This window comes from Mytilus californianus, unplaced genomic scaffold (assembly GCF_021869535.1).
Source record: "Mytilus californianus isolate M0D057914Y unplaced genomic scaffold, xbMytCali1.0.p SCAF_10, whole genome shotgun sequence".
NCBI lineage: Eukaryota > Metazoa > Mollusca > Bivalvia > Mytilida > Mytilidae > Mytilus > Mytilus californianus.
The window spans coordinates 41,401,086-41,421,443 of NW_026262582.1; the positions used below are offsets into that span (position 1 = coordinate 41,401,086).

The 20,358-nt window shown below is 33.1% G+C and overlaps 1 protein-coding gene across 2 annotated transcripts in view; it reads right to left on the bottom strand.

Annotated features, from left to right (window-relative positions):
• Window positions 1–4,956: 4,956 nt before the first annotated feature.
• The window catches only part of LOC127718121 (N-acetylneuraminate 9-O-acetyltransferase-like), a 50,887-nt gene continuing 35,485 nt past the window's right edge, over window positions 4,957–20,358 (bottom strand). For both annotated transcript variants that reach the window (XM_052224075.1, XM_052224074.1), the window contains 5 exons: window positions 18,243–18,347; window positions 16,569–16,709; window positions 14,072–14,149; window positions 12,076–12,168; window positions 4,957–11,392 (listed from right to left, as the gene is read on the bottom strand). In XM_052224075.1, the coding sequence (XP_052080035.1) occupies window positions 11,135–11,392; window positions 12,076–12,168; window positions 14,072–14,149; window positions 16,569–16,709; window positions 18,243–18,347 (675 nt within the window). In that variant the 3' untranslated portion in view covers window positions 4,957–11,134. The remainder of the gene's footprint in view (window positions 11,393–12,075; window positions 12,169–14,071; window positions 14,150–16,568; window positions 16,710–18,242; window positions 18,348–20,358) is intronic.

The window sequence follows — 20,358 nt, forward strand, 5'->3', positions numbered from 1 at the left end:
TCAATTCAGTCTTCAATTGTATTCATAAATAATCAACATTGTCTTTTTGCACCTTGCAAATCGGTTCTGCAAGGTGTGACGACTGGGATGTAGGTCGGGAAAATAAAGGTTTGTAGGATAAGGGCAAAATCCTACATATCTTTTTGTGTCCGTCCGTCGTGCCTAACTTTTTTCCTAATCTTCTCCTCTGAGACTACTTGGCAAAATGTTACCAAACTTAATCTGTTCCTTATATATATGGTATTTAGTTTAAAAATTGTATCCGGGGATTGGATCGATCATCAAACATAATGCCACTGTTGATAAATATAAAACATAGGGAGTAAAATGCAGTTTGTGGCTTATCTTTCAAAAACTAAAGCAGTTAAAGCAAATCTGACATAGTGTCGAATTGATCAGTAGGTCAATGTAGGGAGCGTCTTTTTACCACAGAACACCACAGAATACCACAGAACACCACAGAATACCACAGAACACCAAAAATATACCACAGAACTTCGAAATATAAATACTTCAGACATTATACTATTATTATTGTTAATTCTTTTTATAATTTGACATTTATTATTCAAATAAATTTTATTTTTCTATTTAGGGTCGACTCACTATCACTTCGCCCCCAACTGAATTAACCTATTATTGGGTCTATACCAAAAACACCTACCGGTATTAAAACCAAAATATACAAAAAATATTTAAAGTCACAAGTCAACAATTGTAATTCTGGGGTATATTTGTGACATTTACTTTTTTAAAATACATTTTAATTTTTTCTTGTTATTTTTTTTTCTTCCATTTTTTAGAATGTTTAGATGCATAACGTAATTATATTTTTAATCTATTTTGTATACACCAGAATTTATCGTTTTTGTAGTAGTCATTTTTGTTTAATTTCATGTTAAGAGCTGTAACAATATGAATAAGTACATGTATATTATTAAATATTGAATAATATATAAAGCAGTCCTTTAAGGGCTACCAAATACTTTCAAAAAGATATTTGAAGTAGTTGTTGGACAGTTATTTGAGTTGACTAATAAAATATTATAAGTGTGTCTTTATAATAGTCAAAAATTTCAAATTTGATGATTTTGGGACTTTTATTTTGATGTGTGTGTATCTTCTCCAATTTATGTATAGAGTTTATGCAGGGCCTTAAATTGTGTAGAGGCATGTTGGTGTTTTGTCTGTATCCTGCGGAATTTTCAGAAAAACCCGGACAACCAATGTTGTGTTTTTTTTTGGACAAATTTCGCAGTTGTTTGTTATTATCTTAACAAGAGTGCACACGATGAAATGTCTCGCCTGCTTTACTGACCATTGATTTTACTTTGATAGTGCTAAATATTAAGTGTACTACAAGTATCACATAAACTTAACATGATCCAAGAAAATGAGGTCACGGTACGATAAACCAAACCGGAAATACATGTACACCTTACAATCATTCCATACACCAAATACAGTTGACCTATTGCTTATAAGTTTCTTAGAAACGAACTTAACCAGGAAAACTTAACATTGACCAATGAACCATGAAAATGAGGTCAAGGTCAGATGAACCATGCCAGACAGACATGTACAGTTCCTTACAATCAATCTATGCATTAAATATATTTGACATATTGCTTATAGTATCTAAGAAACAAACTTAACCATGAAAACTTAACATTGACCAATGGACAATGAAAATGAGGTTGAGGTCAGATAATACCTACCAGACAGACATATACACCTAACAATCATTCCATACACCAAATGTAGTTGACCTATTGCTTATAGTTTAAGAAAAACAGACCAAAACATAAAAACTTAACACTGAGTAATGAACCATGAAAATGAGGTCAAGGTCAAATAAAACCTGCCAGACTGACATGTACATCGTAAAATATTTCCATACACCAAATATAGTTGACCTATTGCATATAGCATTTGAAAAAAAGACCGAAACACAAAAACTTAACTTTAACCACTGAACCATGAAAATGAGGTCAAGGTCAGATGACACCTGCCAGTTGGACATGTACACCTTTAAATACAATCAGTCCATACACCAAATGTAGTAGACCTATGGCTTATAGTATCTGAGATATGGACTTGACCACGAAAACTTAACCTTGTTCACTGGTCCATGAAATGAGGTCGTGGTCAGATGAAAACTGTCTGACGGGCATGAGGACCTTGCAAGGTATGCACATACTAAATATAGTTATCCTGTTACTCATAAGAGAGAAATTAACATTACAAAAAATATTAACTTTTTTTTTTCAAGTAGTCACTAAACCATGAAAATGAAGTCAAGGACAATGAGGTATGTCCAGTGCACGATGTAGTGACGATATCGCCGATATTGTCAACTTCGTTCATGATTTATACCTGCTCGCAACATTGTCTTACTTGTTGTCTACATCGTTGATATCGCCGACATCGTTCTTCTCGCTGTCTACATCGTCCCATTTCCTGTCTACATCGTTGACATTGTCGACATCGTGATGTTGACAACATCGTGACGACATCGTCTACATCGTCCCCCTTTCCTGTCTACATCGTTGACATCGCCGACATCGTGACGACATCGTCTACATCGTCCCCTTTCCTGTCTACATCGTTGACATCGCCGACATCGTGATGTTGACAACATCGTGACGACATCATCTACATCGTTTTTCTTGCTGTCTACATCGTTGACATCGCCGATATCGCGATGTTAACAACATCGTGACGACATCGTCTACATCGTCCCCCTTTCCTGTCTACATCGTTGACATCGCCTACATCGTTTTTTTTTAAATAAAGAAGTGTTTAGTTTATCAATTTCAATTTCAAATAATGTATTTATATTACGCCTGTGTCGATGTTCTTAATAGTAGAACTTATTTGGACAGTTTTTTAATGTTTGCAAATCTCTATCCTCCTCCTCCTCCTCCTTTTCGTCCTCCTCCTCCTCCTCCTCCTCCTCAACATCTTTGCGATGTTGACATTATAGATTACGTTGTAATACAGTGTTTTGACATTGTCTTTTTCGCGATGTCGGCAATGCCAACCATGCAGAGACAAGATGATGAAAGGATATCGACAAAGTAGTACAACACAATGTCGAAATCGTTGTATTCAAAATTAACAATGTAAACACGAGTAATGTGTTAGCGATATCGGCAATGTCAACGATGTAGACAAGAGTATGAAACGATATCGACAACGTTGTACAACATCGTGTCGACATTGTCTACTTCGCGATATCGTCAATGTCAACAATGTAGACAAGAGTATGAAACGATATCGACAACGTTGTACAACATGGTGTCGACATTGTCTACTTCGCGATATCGTCAAAGTCAACGATGTAGACAAGAGTATGAAACGATATTGACAACGTTGTACACTATCGTGTCGACATTGTCTACTTCGCGATATCGTCAATGTCAACGATGTAGATTAGAGTATGAAACGATATCGACAACGTTGTACAATATTGTGTCGACATTGCCTACTTTGTGATGTCGACAATATCGGTACTACTTTGTACACTGGACATGAATGAGGACAATGGACATATGACAGACGGAAACTTAATAACATACGGCATCTATATACAAAGTATGAAGCATCCAGGTCATCCACCTTTCTAAAATATTAAGCTTTTAAGTAGTTAGTTAACACCGCCGCTGCCACCGCATCATTATCCCTATGTCAAGCTTTCTGCGACAGAAGTCACAGGCTTGACAAAGACTATAACAGATAGCGAGAAATCTATACAGTAAATCTAAAGTATATGATAGAGACTAATATTTCAGTAGGATTTGACAAGTTATTAATTCTGACCATGCAAATTGAAACAAACAAGCATTCTGAGAGTATTGCATTGCAATACATAGTCCCCTACCGGTTAAAAATTCATTGTACTGGAACAAAATGCTAACTTGGTCTATAACTTGTCATGGTGTTAACTATATAACAAATATCAAGTCAATATCTTCAAGCATGACGAAAAAAAGTGTAAAAAACTGATTATTTAAGTGAATTTTCTATGTCTAAGGACCAAAACTCTGCACAAAATCAGACCAGAACAAAATTTGAACTTGATCTGTAACTTGTCATGATAAAACTATATACCAATTATCAAATCAATATTTTCAAACATGACGAAAAAAATTGCGGAAAACTGATTATTTGAGTGAATTTTCGAAGTCCTAGGACCATAACTCAGCACAAAATCATCAGACCGGAACAAAGTTCGAACTTGATCTGTAACTTGTCTTGATAAAACAGTACACCAAATATCAGTTCAATATCTTCAACGAGGAAGAAAAAAAACATGGAAAACTGATTTGCCGGACAGACAGACAGACAGACAGACAGATGGACGGAGTGCAAACCTAAAGTACCCTTCGACTTCGTCGGTAGGTGACTAATATAGGGAAAATTGGATATACTTATTGAAAAGAAAAACAATCAAAGACCTGCCATCAGCACCCAACTCTTGATATATCAAAAAGTCATATGATATGTTTGTCTTTCAGTTACTGTCTCATTGATTTCTTTATCTTTATTGGTTAATGGATTGTTTGTTGGTGTTTAATGCCATTTTCAGCACTTTATCTACATGTATATCATGGTGGCTAGTTTTTATCGGTTGATGAAGCCAGAGAGAACCGTCTACCTTCGGCAGGAAAACTGGCAATCGTTGAAGGTCGAATCACACCTCCCAATGAGCAGGGTTCAAACTCTCAATCCTACATTAGATAGGCAAGTGATCACTGCAAATGAACTACTTAGACCACTAAGCCACCGAGTCCTCAATATAGTTTTTCATAATGAAAGGGAAACTTCAGTTTTGAACTTTAAAATATTCAGTTATCTCATGATCTGTCATATTTTTTGTCTGTTGAAAATTAACTGGACATTATGAAAGGCTGTCGATGAACATGACAAAAAGTAAACAAGTAACAGTTACAGCGCTGAGCTTGTTTATTTCTTTTTCTAAAAACGTGATTATAACAATATTTTGCGTAGAAAATTAATATACATAACACAGGATAAACACTTTTCAAATTATCTTCGATCAGAATACATTATCAATGTTTAACAGTAATTTACTTTCAGTGTTACCCATTATAATGTGTGCCCTGTATACAAATGTTAACTGCCAAAAAATAATATTGAAGTCTATTAATCAGTTAAGTTTGGAAAAATGAAATTAATTTCAAAATTTTTCTCCATGGATACTGTTTTTTGATCATGAATAAATTTGTCTTTGTTTCATAAAATTCTGTATAGACTGTTCCATTAAAACATACATTGTACCCAGGGAAGGCACTTCGAAAATAAGGAAACCACCCACAGATTCAATTTTAGAGACCTGCATACATTTCAAACCAATTGTTACACCCACCAATATTGACAAATTAAAGTTTCCTTTTCTGGATCCCATGTAAGGTTTCATGGCACAGCCCCAAAGGTTTGACAAAGTTATTGGTATAGTAATAAAACTTTCACAATATACTTAATCTAAATGTTGACAACACAGACAAAGCAAAGTAGGATGGCTATGTCTTGATTCGGTGTCTAAAATAAGGGGAGACAAAAATCGTATTCCTTTGAATAGAAAATAATTGTCATCAGAATGTTTATCCTGGTTTAGAAAATGATAAATGTATTGCAAACCATCTTTATTTTGATTGACTTATATCAACAACTTTTGAAGGCTATATTTTCTAATTTAACAAAGACTTTTCTGTAATCGGTCATTGTATTATTTAAGTGTATTTCTAAAATGTAAATGTACCAAGCACAAACTGTAAGCGCATGTATAAAAGTATATAGACAATTTATGTAATGTACAAAAAAATATTAATAGTAATTTATTTCTGTGTTTATTACTCTGAACAGATTTCCAAACATAATCAGTTTCAGCAATCGAGTTTGAGATACACAGTTTTATAAATTGCAAATAATCTATAACATCATAAAACAAGAAAACAGGCTATAACATTAAATTCATCAATGCAGATTTAACAATAACAGGTAAATAAACATTCTCTTTATATGTACTGTGGATTCATTTATTGCCGTGGGTACCAATTTCGTGGATTACGGAAAAATTTTATTTTCATGGATATTTGATTTCGTGGTTTTACAAAAGTCTGCATACAAGCCTAATAATAATTTGTACTTTTTTGATATTTTTAAAAATTCCTGGTTCACCTGTGCCCTCGAAATCCACGAAAAATTTGTATCCCACGAATAATAATGAATCCACATTGGTTGAGGCATTTTCCCCATACAAAGTGCTTAACATATATGAATAAAGTATTTTTCCTACAAAAAGTATACTTAAAAAGTATTTTCATCATTCAACACTTTATACTTAACTTATTTTTCCCCAGAATTTATAGTACTAAATGTACAAACCACTGTTCATATAAAATATACAATAATCGAGATACATTTCCCACAAAATGTTTGATGTATTAACTCTTTTAAGTCTAATATTTGACATTTTTCTTTATCTTTAAAAATAACGTCATTTCAGTACAATTGTAATGAAAATTATTTTACTATAACATTTTTCTGTAATTAAGATGATTTCTTTATCTTGTTTACCCTTCATATCTGTATTCATATAATATCACCTAATAATGCCCCCCTTAGGCAACGGGGCATTAAGTGTTACCCTTGACTGTCCGTCCTTCAGTCTCTCCGTCTGTCTGTCCCATTTTCATTGCAAGCTTGAGCAGGGGCATTCGTGTCCTCAGACACATTCTTCTTTTATTTTCCACAATTATTCTTGATACAAGCATTAAAAACAATTTAAAACAAGAAGTTGAACACAATCTAGTGCAAAGTTTAACCCCTAGTGTTAATTAGACAACAAAATTTAACTGCCTAGTAGACCTGATTGATTGATAGTTGATGTTTAACGCCACTTTCAGTACTATACACAATTTTGTGGCTGTCAGGTCTTCTTGGTGGAGATAGTGGTGATTTACTTATCTACTCAGTACAATTCATCATAATAATGTTCTAAGACAAAAAATTAAATCAGTCATCAATGCAGAAGCTCAGTTGGTAAAATAAAAATTATAAGTATTGTCAAACAGGAAGTGACTGCCAGCCAGTTCTGCAAAAGAAAGGCAAAGGCTACCAAGGGACATTCAAACTCACATTTCGAAACTAAACTGACAACGCCATGGTTAAAAAGATAAAGACACACAAACAACAGTACACAAAACACAACATAGAAAACTAAAGACTGAGCAACACGAACCCCACCAAAACTGGGGGAGGGTCATCAGTCTAGTTAATTCGTCGTGTCCAAAACATGAATTGAATACTGTATAAGGTAAACAGGTAAATATAAATCAGGAAACACAATTCAAACGACCATTTTGTTCATCATCCCATGTTAATCTCCCAGTCCAAAACAAAAGATAGTTCAACTTGACCACCAAACTATAATGACCAATGGAATACAATGATTCAAATAAAACCGTCATGAATATTCATCAAAATTTTCAGAATTTACACAATTTACAATAATTCAAATAGTCCTAAAAATTACTCTGCCACAGATGAATGGACAGAGGAATTATGGGCAAGCTAATTGCAGTATACCTGACACTCCGTGGGTGGGGATATAATAACATACGTTGACCAGAATACTTTCTACTTTAATGTTGATTCATTATTACAAAACACACTATTTAAAAACCATATCAGAATTTAAATAGGACACTTCATTGCGAGTAGTCGTCTACCCTTCTCCATGTCCCATTATACCTAATCAATGCATTATAAATCAGTTCCTAGCCTGGACTGCATGTTAAACGTAAAATTAGATGATTTGTAAAAGTTTATGATAAGAATGCCCATTTTTTGTACTTAACATGATTATTCAAATATTTATTCCTTTGTTTTATTTTACAATGATACATACATATCCTATTTTTCAATATTTCTACCTTTTAACAACGGTGCTGTAAATTCAGAAATTATTTTGTGCATTTATATCACAATTTTTGAAGAATGGACACAAATGCGAGATTAATTATTGCGATTTCAGGCAAATCTGCATTGCATACAGATTTATGTATAGAAATCAGAATGCAAGTTTATATCATCACATTACTCACCTAGTTGCATCGAATTCATAAAAACCTTGCAATAATTTCAAAATTTACAATACTTTCGCATGTTGACAATCATTAAAACAGAATTCTTTACATTTTTTTCTGCTGTCATCTCCACAACATTCGGTTATTTTGCGTAGTAGAATGAATTGCGTAATCTTTTGTATTAAATACATAAACACAGTTTTTTTCTGCTTTCTATTTCACAAAATTTGCATAGCCTAATACTTTGAATAAAATTCAAGAACATGAACAATCATTGCGATAAAAAGAAAAATAATTCATAAAATAAATACACACATATAAAAATAAAAATTACATGAATATAAGGTAGCACACACTATAATTAATCCCTCATAATGTATCACACACAATAACTTATCCCTCATATTAAATATCATTACTTGACCTCTTAGATACTTAAAAACACAGGTAAATAAACATCAATTAAAATAAGTGGTTCTAAACCTCAATAAAGCACCCAATTTGTGAGGGTCAAGAAGGGGGAATCTTCCTTTCTGTATACATAAATTTTAAGTCCATTTCCTCTATACTTTTTATTTTAATACTATTCTATGTGCTTTATCCCTCCCCCACCTGTTAAGGATGTTCGCTCCTCTTGTTTTTGAATTTTTGTCAGATATTCGGAATCCTCTGGTTTTATCCATATAGTGCCATTATAAAATTTTGCACACTAACCTCTTCATTTCTTTTCATAATTTTATTTCATATAGTTTAAAAATCTTATAAAATCCTTGTTTTTTTTAATTGTTTTTGTAAGAAAAAAGGTGCCAATGTTAAATGTATGAAAAATCTAGAGAGAATCATTTCCTGCCAAATTTTCAATTGCTTATATTTTGAAAACAAGCACATGAACCCTTCATTTTTTTCTGCTTTTTCAGTTCCTTTATTTTTATACTATCAATTTATAACAGTCTTCTTTATTTTTATACTATCAATTTATAACAGTCTTTTAAAAAGCTTGTTATTTTGAAACAGAGTAGCGAACATCCTTAATCCATATTCTGTAAACTCTGTCTAGACCCTCAATTGTTCATTATGACAACAATCGGTTGTAAAGCCACACAATATGATTATGAAAGGTGAAATCTGATTACAGTAATTTAAAATAATTCAAGAAAGCCTCCCATATTTACCTCCACTTCTCTCTCCCCACTTCTAAAAAAAAATAAATTAAAAAAAATGATTTAATATTCTCCCGTAAATTTTCCCACAACATAAATATTCTGTATCATGGCTTTAATAGCTTATAAGGATCTGAACAGGCTCCTTTTTATTTTTTTTCTCAGGAATTATAACATCAATCAATGAAATTTTTGCCTCTAAATTTTTGAAGATTTGCATCATCACCACAAAACCAGAGGATCCCAGAGAGGTCTTCAAAATAGAAAGTAAAACAGAGAGGGGTCAGACCCTTTCACTGAAGCTCTGACACAAGACCCTTTCACTGAAGCTCTGACACAAGACCCTTTCACTGAAGCACTGACACAAGACCCTTTCACTGAAGCACTGACACAAGACCCTTTCACTGAAGCTCTGACACAAGACCCTTTCACTGAAGCTCTGACACAAGACCCTTTCACTGAAGCTCTGACACAAGACCCTTTCACTGAAGCTCTGACACAAGACCCTTTCACTGAAGCACTGACACAAGACCCTTTCACTGAAGCACTGACACAAGACCCTTTCACTGAAGATCTGACACAAGACCCTTTCACTGAAGCTCTGACACAAGACCCTTTCACTGAAGCACTGACACAAGACCCTTTCACTGAAGCACTGACACAAGACCCTTTCACTGAAGCACTGACACAAGACCCTTTCACTGAAGCACTGACACATGGTCTGCATCAAAATCAAATTGTGATAGAACTTCAATCAGAAAATTAAGTTTTCAATGATATTTTTCAACGCTGTGTATGGTTTGCTGAACAGTTTTAAAATGGCAAGAAAGCACTATAAACTACATTGATGTACACTCTACATAACATTCCAATTAATTTGACAATGTAAAACAAAAATAGGATTATTCTTTGCAATCACGTAATTATACAATACTATTTAGGGCTATTCCATTAAAATGTATGTGGGAGGGTAGGAAGGGAAGTTTATTTATTGAATGTGGGTCACGGGTCTTTTTTCAGTATGCGTCTATTACCATTATGCAAAATTATCTAAAAAATGGTTCTTGGTTGTAGGGATATTTTGAAAGTCCCTTCCTACCCTCCCACATACATTTAAATAGAATAGCCCTTATACATAAATGTTTGCTGTCTAACAAGAAAAAAAGTTGCAATTCTAAATTGCTTTAACATATCAAGCAGTATATAGAGCAATATATATCTGTTCATTCATGAAGATAAAGCATTAATACAGTGGCAGTTATGTTCTCTAAGTTGAGAGATTTTATTTTAATACAAAGTCTAAACAAATGTAAACAAAAAAAAGAATCAAAGGAGTTTGGCAAATTTCTATTTTGATTTTCAGTTTCGTCTAAATTTTGCTCAGATCAAAAATATAAATGCAGGTGCACATTTCTTGTCCAAAAAAATGAATCTGTGTAAATTCAGATTAATTTTGCCAACTGTTTTCAAGGAGTAACTGATTAACAAAGTTTGATGTGGATGACAGGGACAAGACAACAGAAGTGATCCCCAGGTGTCACTACAGCTTCAGAGTCAGGCAACACAAAAATAGTTTTTCCATCCATGAGCAGTTACAATCTATATCTTTTAACACATTACAAAGGTCAGTTCCAGAATTAAGCTCATGGGTAACATCGGAGGAACTTTTATCAGACCGAAACCACCCATAAAATAAAAACTTTCATTTTACCGGTACTTATAATTCTTACAAAATTCTAAGAAAAATGCAACAACCCATATTATATTAATTTAAGTACCTCCAATCCCCCTTACTGATAAGTTTGGAACAGCCTTAATCTAATAAATAGCAAAACATGGAAATTAACAGAAACAAATTTGTTAAAAAGAAAGCACACCATGAGAAATACATAATGGCAGTAGTATCAAACAAAATATAATAAAGTTACGTAACAATGCCTTCCACTCTGACGGAATGGCGTGTTTAGTCAATGCCCCTGTTATTTTAGAGATTTCATGACTTATACATATAAATATAAAAGAAGTAATTATAACATTTAGAACAGGATAACTTGGTATAAGAACCAGTACTCCATGGGTATCAGCAGCTAACCAAATATGGTACTGAGATATAAAAAGCTGAAACAAAAAATAGTCAAATGTTATGCAACAATACAAAAAATAGTCTGTTGGTATTATCAGTCAGCTGTGTATGAAACTGTGATATAAACAGATGGAAGATGGAAACAAAAGCAAAAAAAAAAATTTCTTAAATTAATTTTTTTCCTGGATTGAGTTCAAAATGTACTCTCTGAATTTTTGATTTTGTGGTTTAAAAAAAATTGACAAACAAGCTAAGATAAACCTGGTTATAAGTATTTCAAAAACAGGAAGCTGATTACAAATGATGTGAAAATGCATCTCACAGTTTAGCATGCTCACACAAAGCTTGGTGCTTTTGTATTTGCAGCTTTCCTGCTGGACAAACAGTACTAAGGAGTTAGAGCAAAAACTGGTCTGCTCCGAGTGATATTGTGTCATGTTAGGGTGACATGTCTTCCTGCAGACTGTGCAGATCTTGTGAACTAGGAAGTTTAAAATACATGTACAGGTAATTGTGTCCATCTAGTACAAAACAGGATTAATATTCTTATCTGAACACGTTCTCGTCCTGATATGCATGTAATGTTGCCACCAGACATTAAACACCATCCATCCATCTTAATATTACGTTTAAAAGTTCATGTATCATGTACATACATGTTTGCCCTAAATCAATTCGTTTTTCTAAAAAAAAAGATAATTTCTAAGTGTGTACTTACTTCTAATGATATTTTACCAAACCATGCAAAAAATGAACTGTACTTTGTTCTCAGCCACCCAGGAACATTGCGTATTAATATGAAAGATACAATCTGAAACAAATAAACATTTGTTATATGACAAACTGTCTACATGTACATGTGTGTTGAATTATACATTTTTACTAAAAATATAATGCAGGTTTGACAATATTTCATTTTTTTTCAAGGTATTTATCTTTCAATGGGAAAATTATATATGACTATAATTTGCAAGTATTATAATACTAATGATTTAAACAGTAAACAAAGAAATCTTCAAAAGAACTTAACAAAAGGCTTACATTCCATTCATTCTGACATCATCACAGCAAAGGTTGTTGCATAATGTACACTAATTTGAGTGGGGTTGCACAATATATAAAATCTATCACCCGCAATATAAAATGATCAAAATTATGTATTATCTTAAAGATGTCTTCAGAAATATATAATCACCCACAAATTGTTTAAGTGTATTCTAATCCCCTCTTAAAAAAATGGTTTTATACTAGTTCTTAAAACAAAAAAGAATTAGAGCCATGGAACAGAATTCAAGAAAAAGCAAAAATTACATATTTTTGCCAAGTGTTCATTTATGATAATTTTCAAAACTACAAGATAAAAACACATTATTCGGTAAAAGTAAGAAAGTGAAAAGTTTCTAGTAGACAGAATTAGAATCAGTCATGTCTATAAAGTTATATCTAAAATCATCAAATATTAATTGATGTAAAGTAATGAAACTGGAAAGAATTTCTGAAGCAGCGTTTTAAGTAGCAGTCCACAAAAGAAACATGCAAAATTGAAATTTTGTGATACACCTCATGAAAGACTACAAAATACAATTATGGCCCGCTGAGGAGGTGAATATCCAAAATTGTCAACCCGAGTAAGGGTTATTCCACGAGGGGAATAACCCTTACTCAGGTTGACAATTTTGGATATTCACCGACTCAATGGGCCATAACTGTTTTATTATACCGAACAAACAATTAAGTGTAAAATATTGTAACAGATTGTCAAAACACTTACGTTGGAAAACTATTTTGTGTCTAACATTTCTTGTATGTACAACAAAATTAAAGGTAGACTCTTTCTGTAAAATATAGATGGCCCTGAAAAGGGCCGTTTACAAGAGATATCCTCGGCACTAGATGAATTTCCAAGCCTTGTTTGATCTTGTTTCTTTGTCACTTAATGGGCTTTTAACCTGTCCACTGCCGTATTTGTTTATCTGACGTTAAGTGACATCATACTTTAAAGGGAGTTAACTCGTGATCATTGAGGGATGAAAAGGGTTATTCACTGGGGAATAATAGGGTTGTTCGATGGAGGCTTCAACTTGTCGGGGTTATTCACCACTCCTGCCAAATTTTTGGAAAAACATCGCAATTAAACTATGACATGTGATTTCGTATTAGCCAATCAAATAATTACTATATAACGTAAGGTATAATAAATGCTTATATTTGTCAATCAGTTGCAATATGGGTGTTGATGAAAGGAATGAATAATGTTTTCCATTTCTTACACTACAAAGACAGACAATTGGTTTGCATTTTACAATTGATATTTTGGGATTCTGTATTGAGTTATCTTTCTTTAACCATGAGTTCTATAGAAATAATATCCCAACTAGTAAGGGTCAATATGAAAAATTATATATGAATTTCAACATACTTTTATCTTTTTAATAAGGCCAGCCCAATTGAAATTTATATCAAAGTTGGTTTGAAGCATGTGAAGCAAGTGTGTGTGTGTCTGTTCATTCCTTAGGTTGCCATGATATAGCCTTTTTGTGCTGATGTGGCGAAAAGCAAACACCAATAAATCAATCATTCCCTTCGATCAACCAACATGGATGCAACGGATAAAAATAGAACATCACTTGTAAGCTTCCCTTCCCTCCCATGCATCACATTTTGCATGTTTATTAAATGAACACTGGTACTTAAAACATTAAAGCAGTACTTACAGGTACAATTGTCAGATAGGAATGAAACTGATTACACTCAACTTTGTTCTTACACAGGAATGTAAAAATCACATAACTCTGAAAAACAATAAAAATTATTACATAATCATAACACTTATTATAAAACTTTACTGTAGCAACCACTTGTAAAAGCATTAAGATATTACTGTATGTTTTTTATTCCTTCAAGGAGAATAACCCCCTTTTCCTGCAACAGATTGCTCGTAGGCATAATAGAGTGGGTGGCGCATATTCGCCTTGGACACATTTTCGTTGTTTTGCTATTTTTTCTGTAAAATTTGTGTGCCTTTACACAATACTTGCCTAAATAGATGGTAAAGGCTGTTTGTAATGTTACACAACTGTTGATATTCCTCTTTACCCTATTTCCAAGGTTATTGGCACATATTGAGAAATACGCAGGTGTTTTAAATGATTTTGGCAATTATGTAAGATTTATATGGCAATCATGCGCACTCTTAAAGTAAATATTTGTGAGAAAAATAGTATAGGAATGATCTCTCAAGCTAATTCATGTAATTGCAAACATTCGTTTTTATAATATACCAGGATAATGAGGATGGCCATATCATACATTGCGGCTAAAATGTGTCCCCCATGGTACACGAACAACTTGATTTCCTCTTGAGTTTGCGTTCGTTTTTAGAACAATTAACCAATGTTTTGAAGATAATTTCTTTATCAAACATTTCTTTCATATAGTTAAATTTCTGAAACCTTCATAAAAAGTTCCAAATACTCAATGTAGGTCGGATGTAAGTGGAAATGAACGAATTATGCAGCGAATATGGGTCTCTCACTCTAACTGTTTAGGAATATGCATGCAGGCAAAATAACTGTTTGGGAATATACATGAAGGCCAAATAACTGTTTTGAAATATTTGCGAAGCAAAAATAAGTCTTTTGAATTTGGCGCACATTTGCACATCAAAATAATAACTAGGTAGTGACGTCATATCGTTTGATGACGTCTGGAAAATATGGCTGCCACCTCAAGATTTGACCAAACAATAATTATATCTTTGTATTCAGTTCAGTATAATAATATAGTTATGGCCTTCATAAAAAGTAAATATAAAAATAATAATTCCCATATAATTCCTCAATTTAATAATTTTTTATATTAACTTTTCACGAAGGCCATAATTGTATAAAGTTTGTTCTTAGAGAGGAAACAAAAGACTATCAAAATGACTGCAAACTGAGTTTTCTATTATCTTTTAGTAGCATAATGAATGGCAAAAGGGAAAATTGTCTTTAATTTTGTCATTTGAAACAACATGTTAAAATTTGAAAAATCTGATCAAGTGTTCTCAAGTTAATGCACAGAATTGACAAAAACTGAAATTTTCCAATCAATCAAGGACCGTTACTCCAGAATGGAAAAGGTGAACACATTCAATATTGAACTTGGCTCCATCTTATCTTCAGTTAAACCATATATAAAATGCTGCATGCTGAGTAAAGCAGTTTAAGTCTTTGGTTTGACCTGGCTAGTGCTCAAACCAGTAACCTCCTACATTGCTGCGGTCTATTGTTTTTATGTTAGTTGTTTTTGTGCCTTGTACCATTTTTTTTAGTTAAGCCGATTGTTACTGATTTTTTATTTGTGCTTGTGTTGTGCTGTTACACCACTGTCCCAGGTTAGGGGAGGGGTGTGTGCTTACAAACATGTTTAAGCAGCCACGTTCTATATGTGTCTGTTCCAAGTCAGGAGCCTATAGTTCAGTGGTTGTCGTTGGTTCATGTGTGTCATATTTGTCTTCCGTAAATTGTTTTGTTATAAATTAGGGCCTTAGTTTTCTTGTTTGAATTGTTTCCCATTTTTCATGTCTGGGCCGACTATACGGTATGGTTTTTTCTCATTGTTGAAGGTGGTACGGTTGCCCATAATTGCTTAAATCCACTTCATTTGAACTTTGGTGGATAGTTACCTCATTGCCAATCATACCACATCTCCTTATTTTCATATTGAAGTCAGTAAAAGGCCATTAGGGCATTTCAATAAAGAAAAGGTGTAATTTAATTTAAAGCACTGGGCTGAAGTGGAGTAAGATACAATAGGCATGTCATTATTTGACCATTAAAAATTTTCAAGGATTTATTATGTGTGGAAACAGAACTTGCAGTTTACAAGTTTTTTAAAAAGCTTATTAATAACACAATCAACTGAAGAAAGTGGTTTTGTTATAGTAATAATCTATATCACATGTATTCTATGAAAAAAGTTCTTTTTTGTTTCAGTACTTTTTTGAAAGTTTTCAATTCCTAAAAAAAAATCTCTTTACATTTTCAAATTCCTAGATTTTGTTTTTCAATTCTAAAATTTTCAATTTCCGAATCAAAATTAATCTTAACCTTGTGAAATTCTCAGATAATTCTACAAAGTCCAAATAAGAACTAATGTTTAATGTTTAAAACTATCTTATCTTTTCTAACATACCCTTTCCCCCCTTTATTTCTATAATATACTCACACCAAGACCTAGAAGGCCTAAGAAAACAACACACGTTGAAAAGATTCGGGAAAATAAATTCTCATTGTTGCTATCATCTATAAACTTGTATTTTTTGGCTAACTCATATACAAATCCAAATGCCATTCCATAAACAACACTCTGAAATGTCAAATAAAATCATCAAGTTAGCAAATTAAATCTCAAATCATGGTGTAGATACAGAGTAAAAAAACATACATCTATTAACAATTTTCTTGCAAGTGGGTTTCCTCAAGTATTAACAATCTGAAATATAATACAGATCCGGTGTCAAGGTTTTGTTTACAAGGGTCTGACAGGGATCAATCTACTTTCTGTTATAATTAAAGAACCTTAGTGAGCGCGCTCACATACCCCATGTCCCCACATTGTTATTGGAGAAATAAAATAAGTGTAAGAAAAAAAAATTGTATCAGAAAAAAAAATTGAATCATAATTTCCTGTCAATATGCACATCTACGTAGTATGTCCTTATTATCTGAAAAGGTTTCATGAAATTCTGTTGTGTGGTTTGAGAGGAGTTGCGATGACAAAAGGTTGCAGTAGTATATTTGGCAAATAAGTTCAAAGGGGCATAACTTCTGGAAAAAAAATTGAATCGTAATTTCCTGTCGATATGCACATCTACGTAGTATGTCCTTATTATCTGAAAAGGTTTCATGAAATTCTGTTGTGTGGTTTGAGAGGAGTTGCATTGACAAAAGGTTGCAGTAGTATATTGGGCAAATAAGTTCAAAGGGGCGTAACTCCAGGGAAAAAAATTGAATCGTAATTTCCTGTCGATATGCACATCTACGTAGTATGTCCTTATTATATGAAAATGTTTCATGAAGTTCTGTTGTGTGGTTTGAGAGGAGTTGCGATGACAAACTGTTGCAGTAGTACATTAAAGTAAATAAGTTCAAAGGGGCGTAACTCCTAGAAAAAGAATTGAATCCTAATTTCCTGTCAATATGCACAACTACATAGTATGTCCTTATTATCTAAAAAGGTTTCCTGAAATTCTGTTGTGTGGTTTGAGAGGAGTTGCGATGACAAGAAACAGGACTGACGGACTGACAGACGGACGGACGGATGGACGGACGGACAGACAGACTGATGGGTAAAAAACATTATACCCTCCGCAACTCGTTGCGTGGGGTATAATAACTATTACATAAACAAAGCATATCTCTACCCCAACATTATGAAGGTACTGGTATGTGTCCTGAGGAAAAGTCATGAGGATCCCAATATTGTATTTAAGATGGAAAGTTATTGAGGTTGTCATCTCCTTATAAGCCATCTGCTGACACAAGATCTGCATTTTTATCAGATCTTTATGTGTATGAATTCCAATATTTTTACACAGCAATGACTTTTAATTTAATTTTGAACCTTTTATGTCAACATATTTGTGAAATAATCATAAGAAAATGTATATTGCTATATCTTAACTTTAACTGGTTGTAACACATTGATGCCCATCTTAAAGCTATACACAGGTAATCCCTAAAACTTGATGTGAATGGTTTTACTATTCATCATAAATCTATTTGATGACCGCAAATTGTACACAACACCTTAAAAGTTATAATCTTACATGTGAAAGTCTAAATAGTTACAACAGAAATTTAGAAACTGAACACTCCATGTGAACTGGTTGTAACTTACGTATCTGTCTAAAGACCATCTAAATCTCCACTCTGATATGGAATCATCTTGTAGCACAAATAGAGATTTGATTGGCCTAAGTAGAAATACTTTATCAAAAAACACCTGCAAATATAAAACAAATGGACTTATCCATTAAGGCTATTCCCTTTTTAGAAGTATGAAGGAAAATTTTATTATTTTTTTTTTTATGGTCAGTCTTTAATTTTTGTATATCCATTTGGTGTGTGTAAATTACTCAAAATATGCATGAAAGTTCCCTATAATCCTTCCAAACCCAATAGACCACTTTCGAGTTATGTTCTTCACCAGAAAAGTTCGTCAATTATGTGCGCCTTTATGACGTCATTTACCAGTTAGCAGGGACCTCCTGTATCCCTGCACTATCAAAGTTCATCAAGCGTCTTCGTGATCGTCAATATGCAGGCTAATTTAGAAATAATGTTTGTTCCGTAGGTACTTAATTACAATTCCCTTATGACAGCAGTGCTTTTTATCAATTATAAGAATTTAATTTGCCGAATAATTCGTGCAATATAGCATCATGTTTTTTCAACCACTCGCTCAACATGGGAAGGAAGTGCCAATGCCCCAAAACACACGAATGATGTTCACTAAAACCAAAGTTTTTGATGGAATTGCAACGAACTTGAAAGTGGTCTATTACATGGAATAACCATAAACACTTCTAATTCAACTTTCCCTATTGTAATTTTTGAGTCAATTTTCCTCCCTGAACAGGCAGTATAATATCCCCAACAATTAGTCCAATAAAAAAATTACATATTTGTGTCATTCATTTAACTTCTTATCTACCACAGGTACCTTTACAGTTAACTACTAAACACTGCTGATTAGTTAGCTACTGCAGCTGAATTGTAGGTTAACTACCAGAGATAATTTGAAGTGAGAGAATTTTTCACAAATTGTTAAGGCTGTGTTATGAGTACTCTTTATTAAATATTTAATTAATCAGTATTTATTGTATATTAATTGAAAAATGAAACAAATACCAAATCAATTTCTTTCTTTTCCTAATCAAGCTTGAAAGCTGCCGTAAACGGACGTACAAAATTTCAAAGTATTTGTCCATGTTTGGCTTCTTCATCCTCGGAAGACTCGCAATCTTGTTCCGACAAGCTAAATTATCCCTTCCTATACTTCCAATTTTGCTTTCTAATTGCATAAATCCTTCAAATTCCTCACTTTCGCTATCCGATTTGAACAAAGAAGCCCATTCATCTGCCATTGTTTTAATTGCATTCCGAACACATGTAAATTTCATCATAATTAAATGTAAACACACACAATTTATAGAAAAGGAATGTACAAGTTGAAAGATTATTCATTGGTAAAACTGAATTTCATTGGTTCATTTCTGGATTCTCCAACAGTTTTGTCCAATCTAAAGGGTTTTAACAGTGGTATATTTTACGGAAATATCCGTCACCAGGACTGTGCAAGTGTATGTTTACAGCGGATCTATCAGTCACTGCTAATACACACTTGATTATGCAAGCGGATTTATCAGTCACTGCGGACAGAACGATGATAAAAACCGTGTATATATCCGTCAGTGGTAGATAAAGAGTTAAATACCTATTTATGAAAATTGCATGATTGTCATATATGGACTGGTTCTATATTATAAAAACTTGTTTATATACATGTGTATATGTATATATATTTTTGTCAACATTATGATTGTTGCTTAATATTTCATGATTTAATAAAAATGCTCGGCTGGGAGCAGCTTGATACGACCGCAGAGGTCGAACCCTGAACAGTTGGAGCAAGTATGGACACAACATTCAAGCTTGATACAGCACTGAATTTGGATTGTGATTAAATATTTGACACAGCATAGGTTTCTGACACAGAATGAATGTGGTCTAAGAACTTAAAAATTTTTAATTTACCTATTCACACCATATCATTATTATTTGCTTTTATATATAAATCAGAAATAACCAATTTAAAATGGAAAATTTTAAAGAAAAAAAAAAGAAAATAAAATGCTCCGCTGGGCGCAGCTTGATACGACCGCAGAGGTCGAACCCTGAACAGTTGGGGCAAGTATGGACACAACATTCAAGCTTGATACAGCACTGAATTT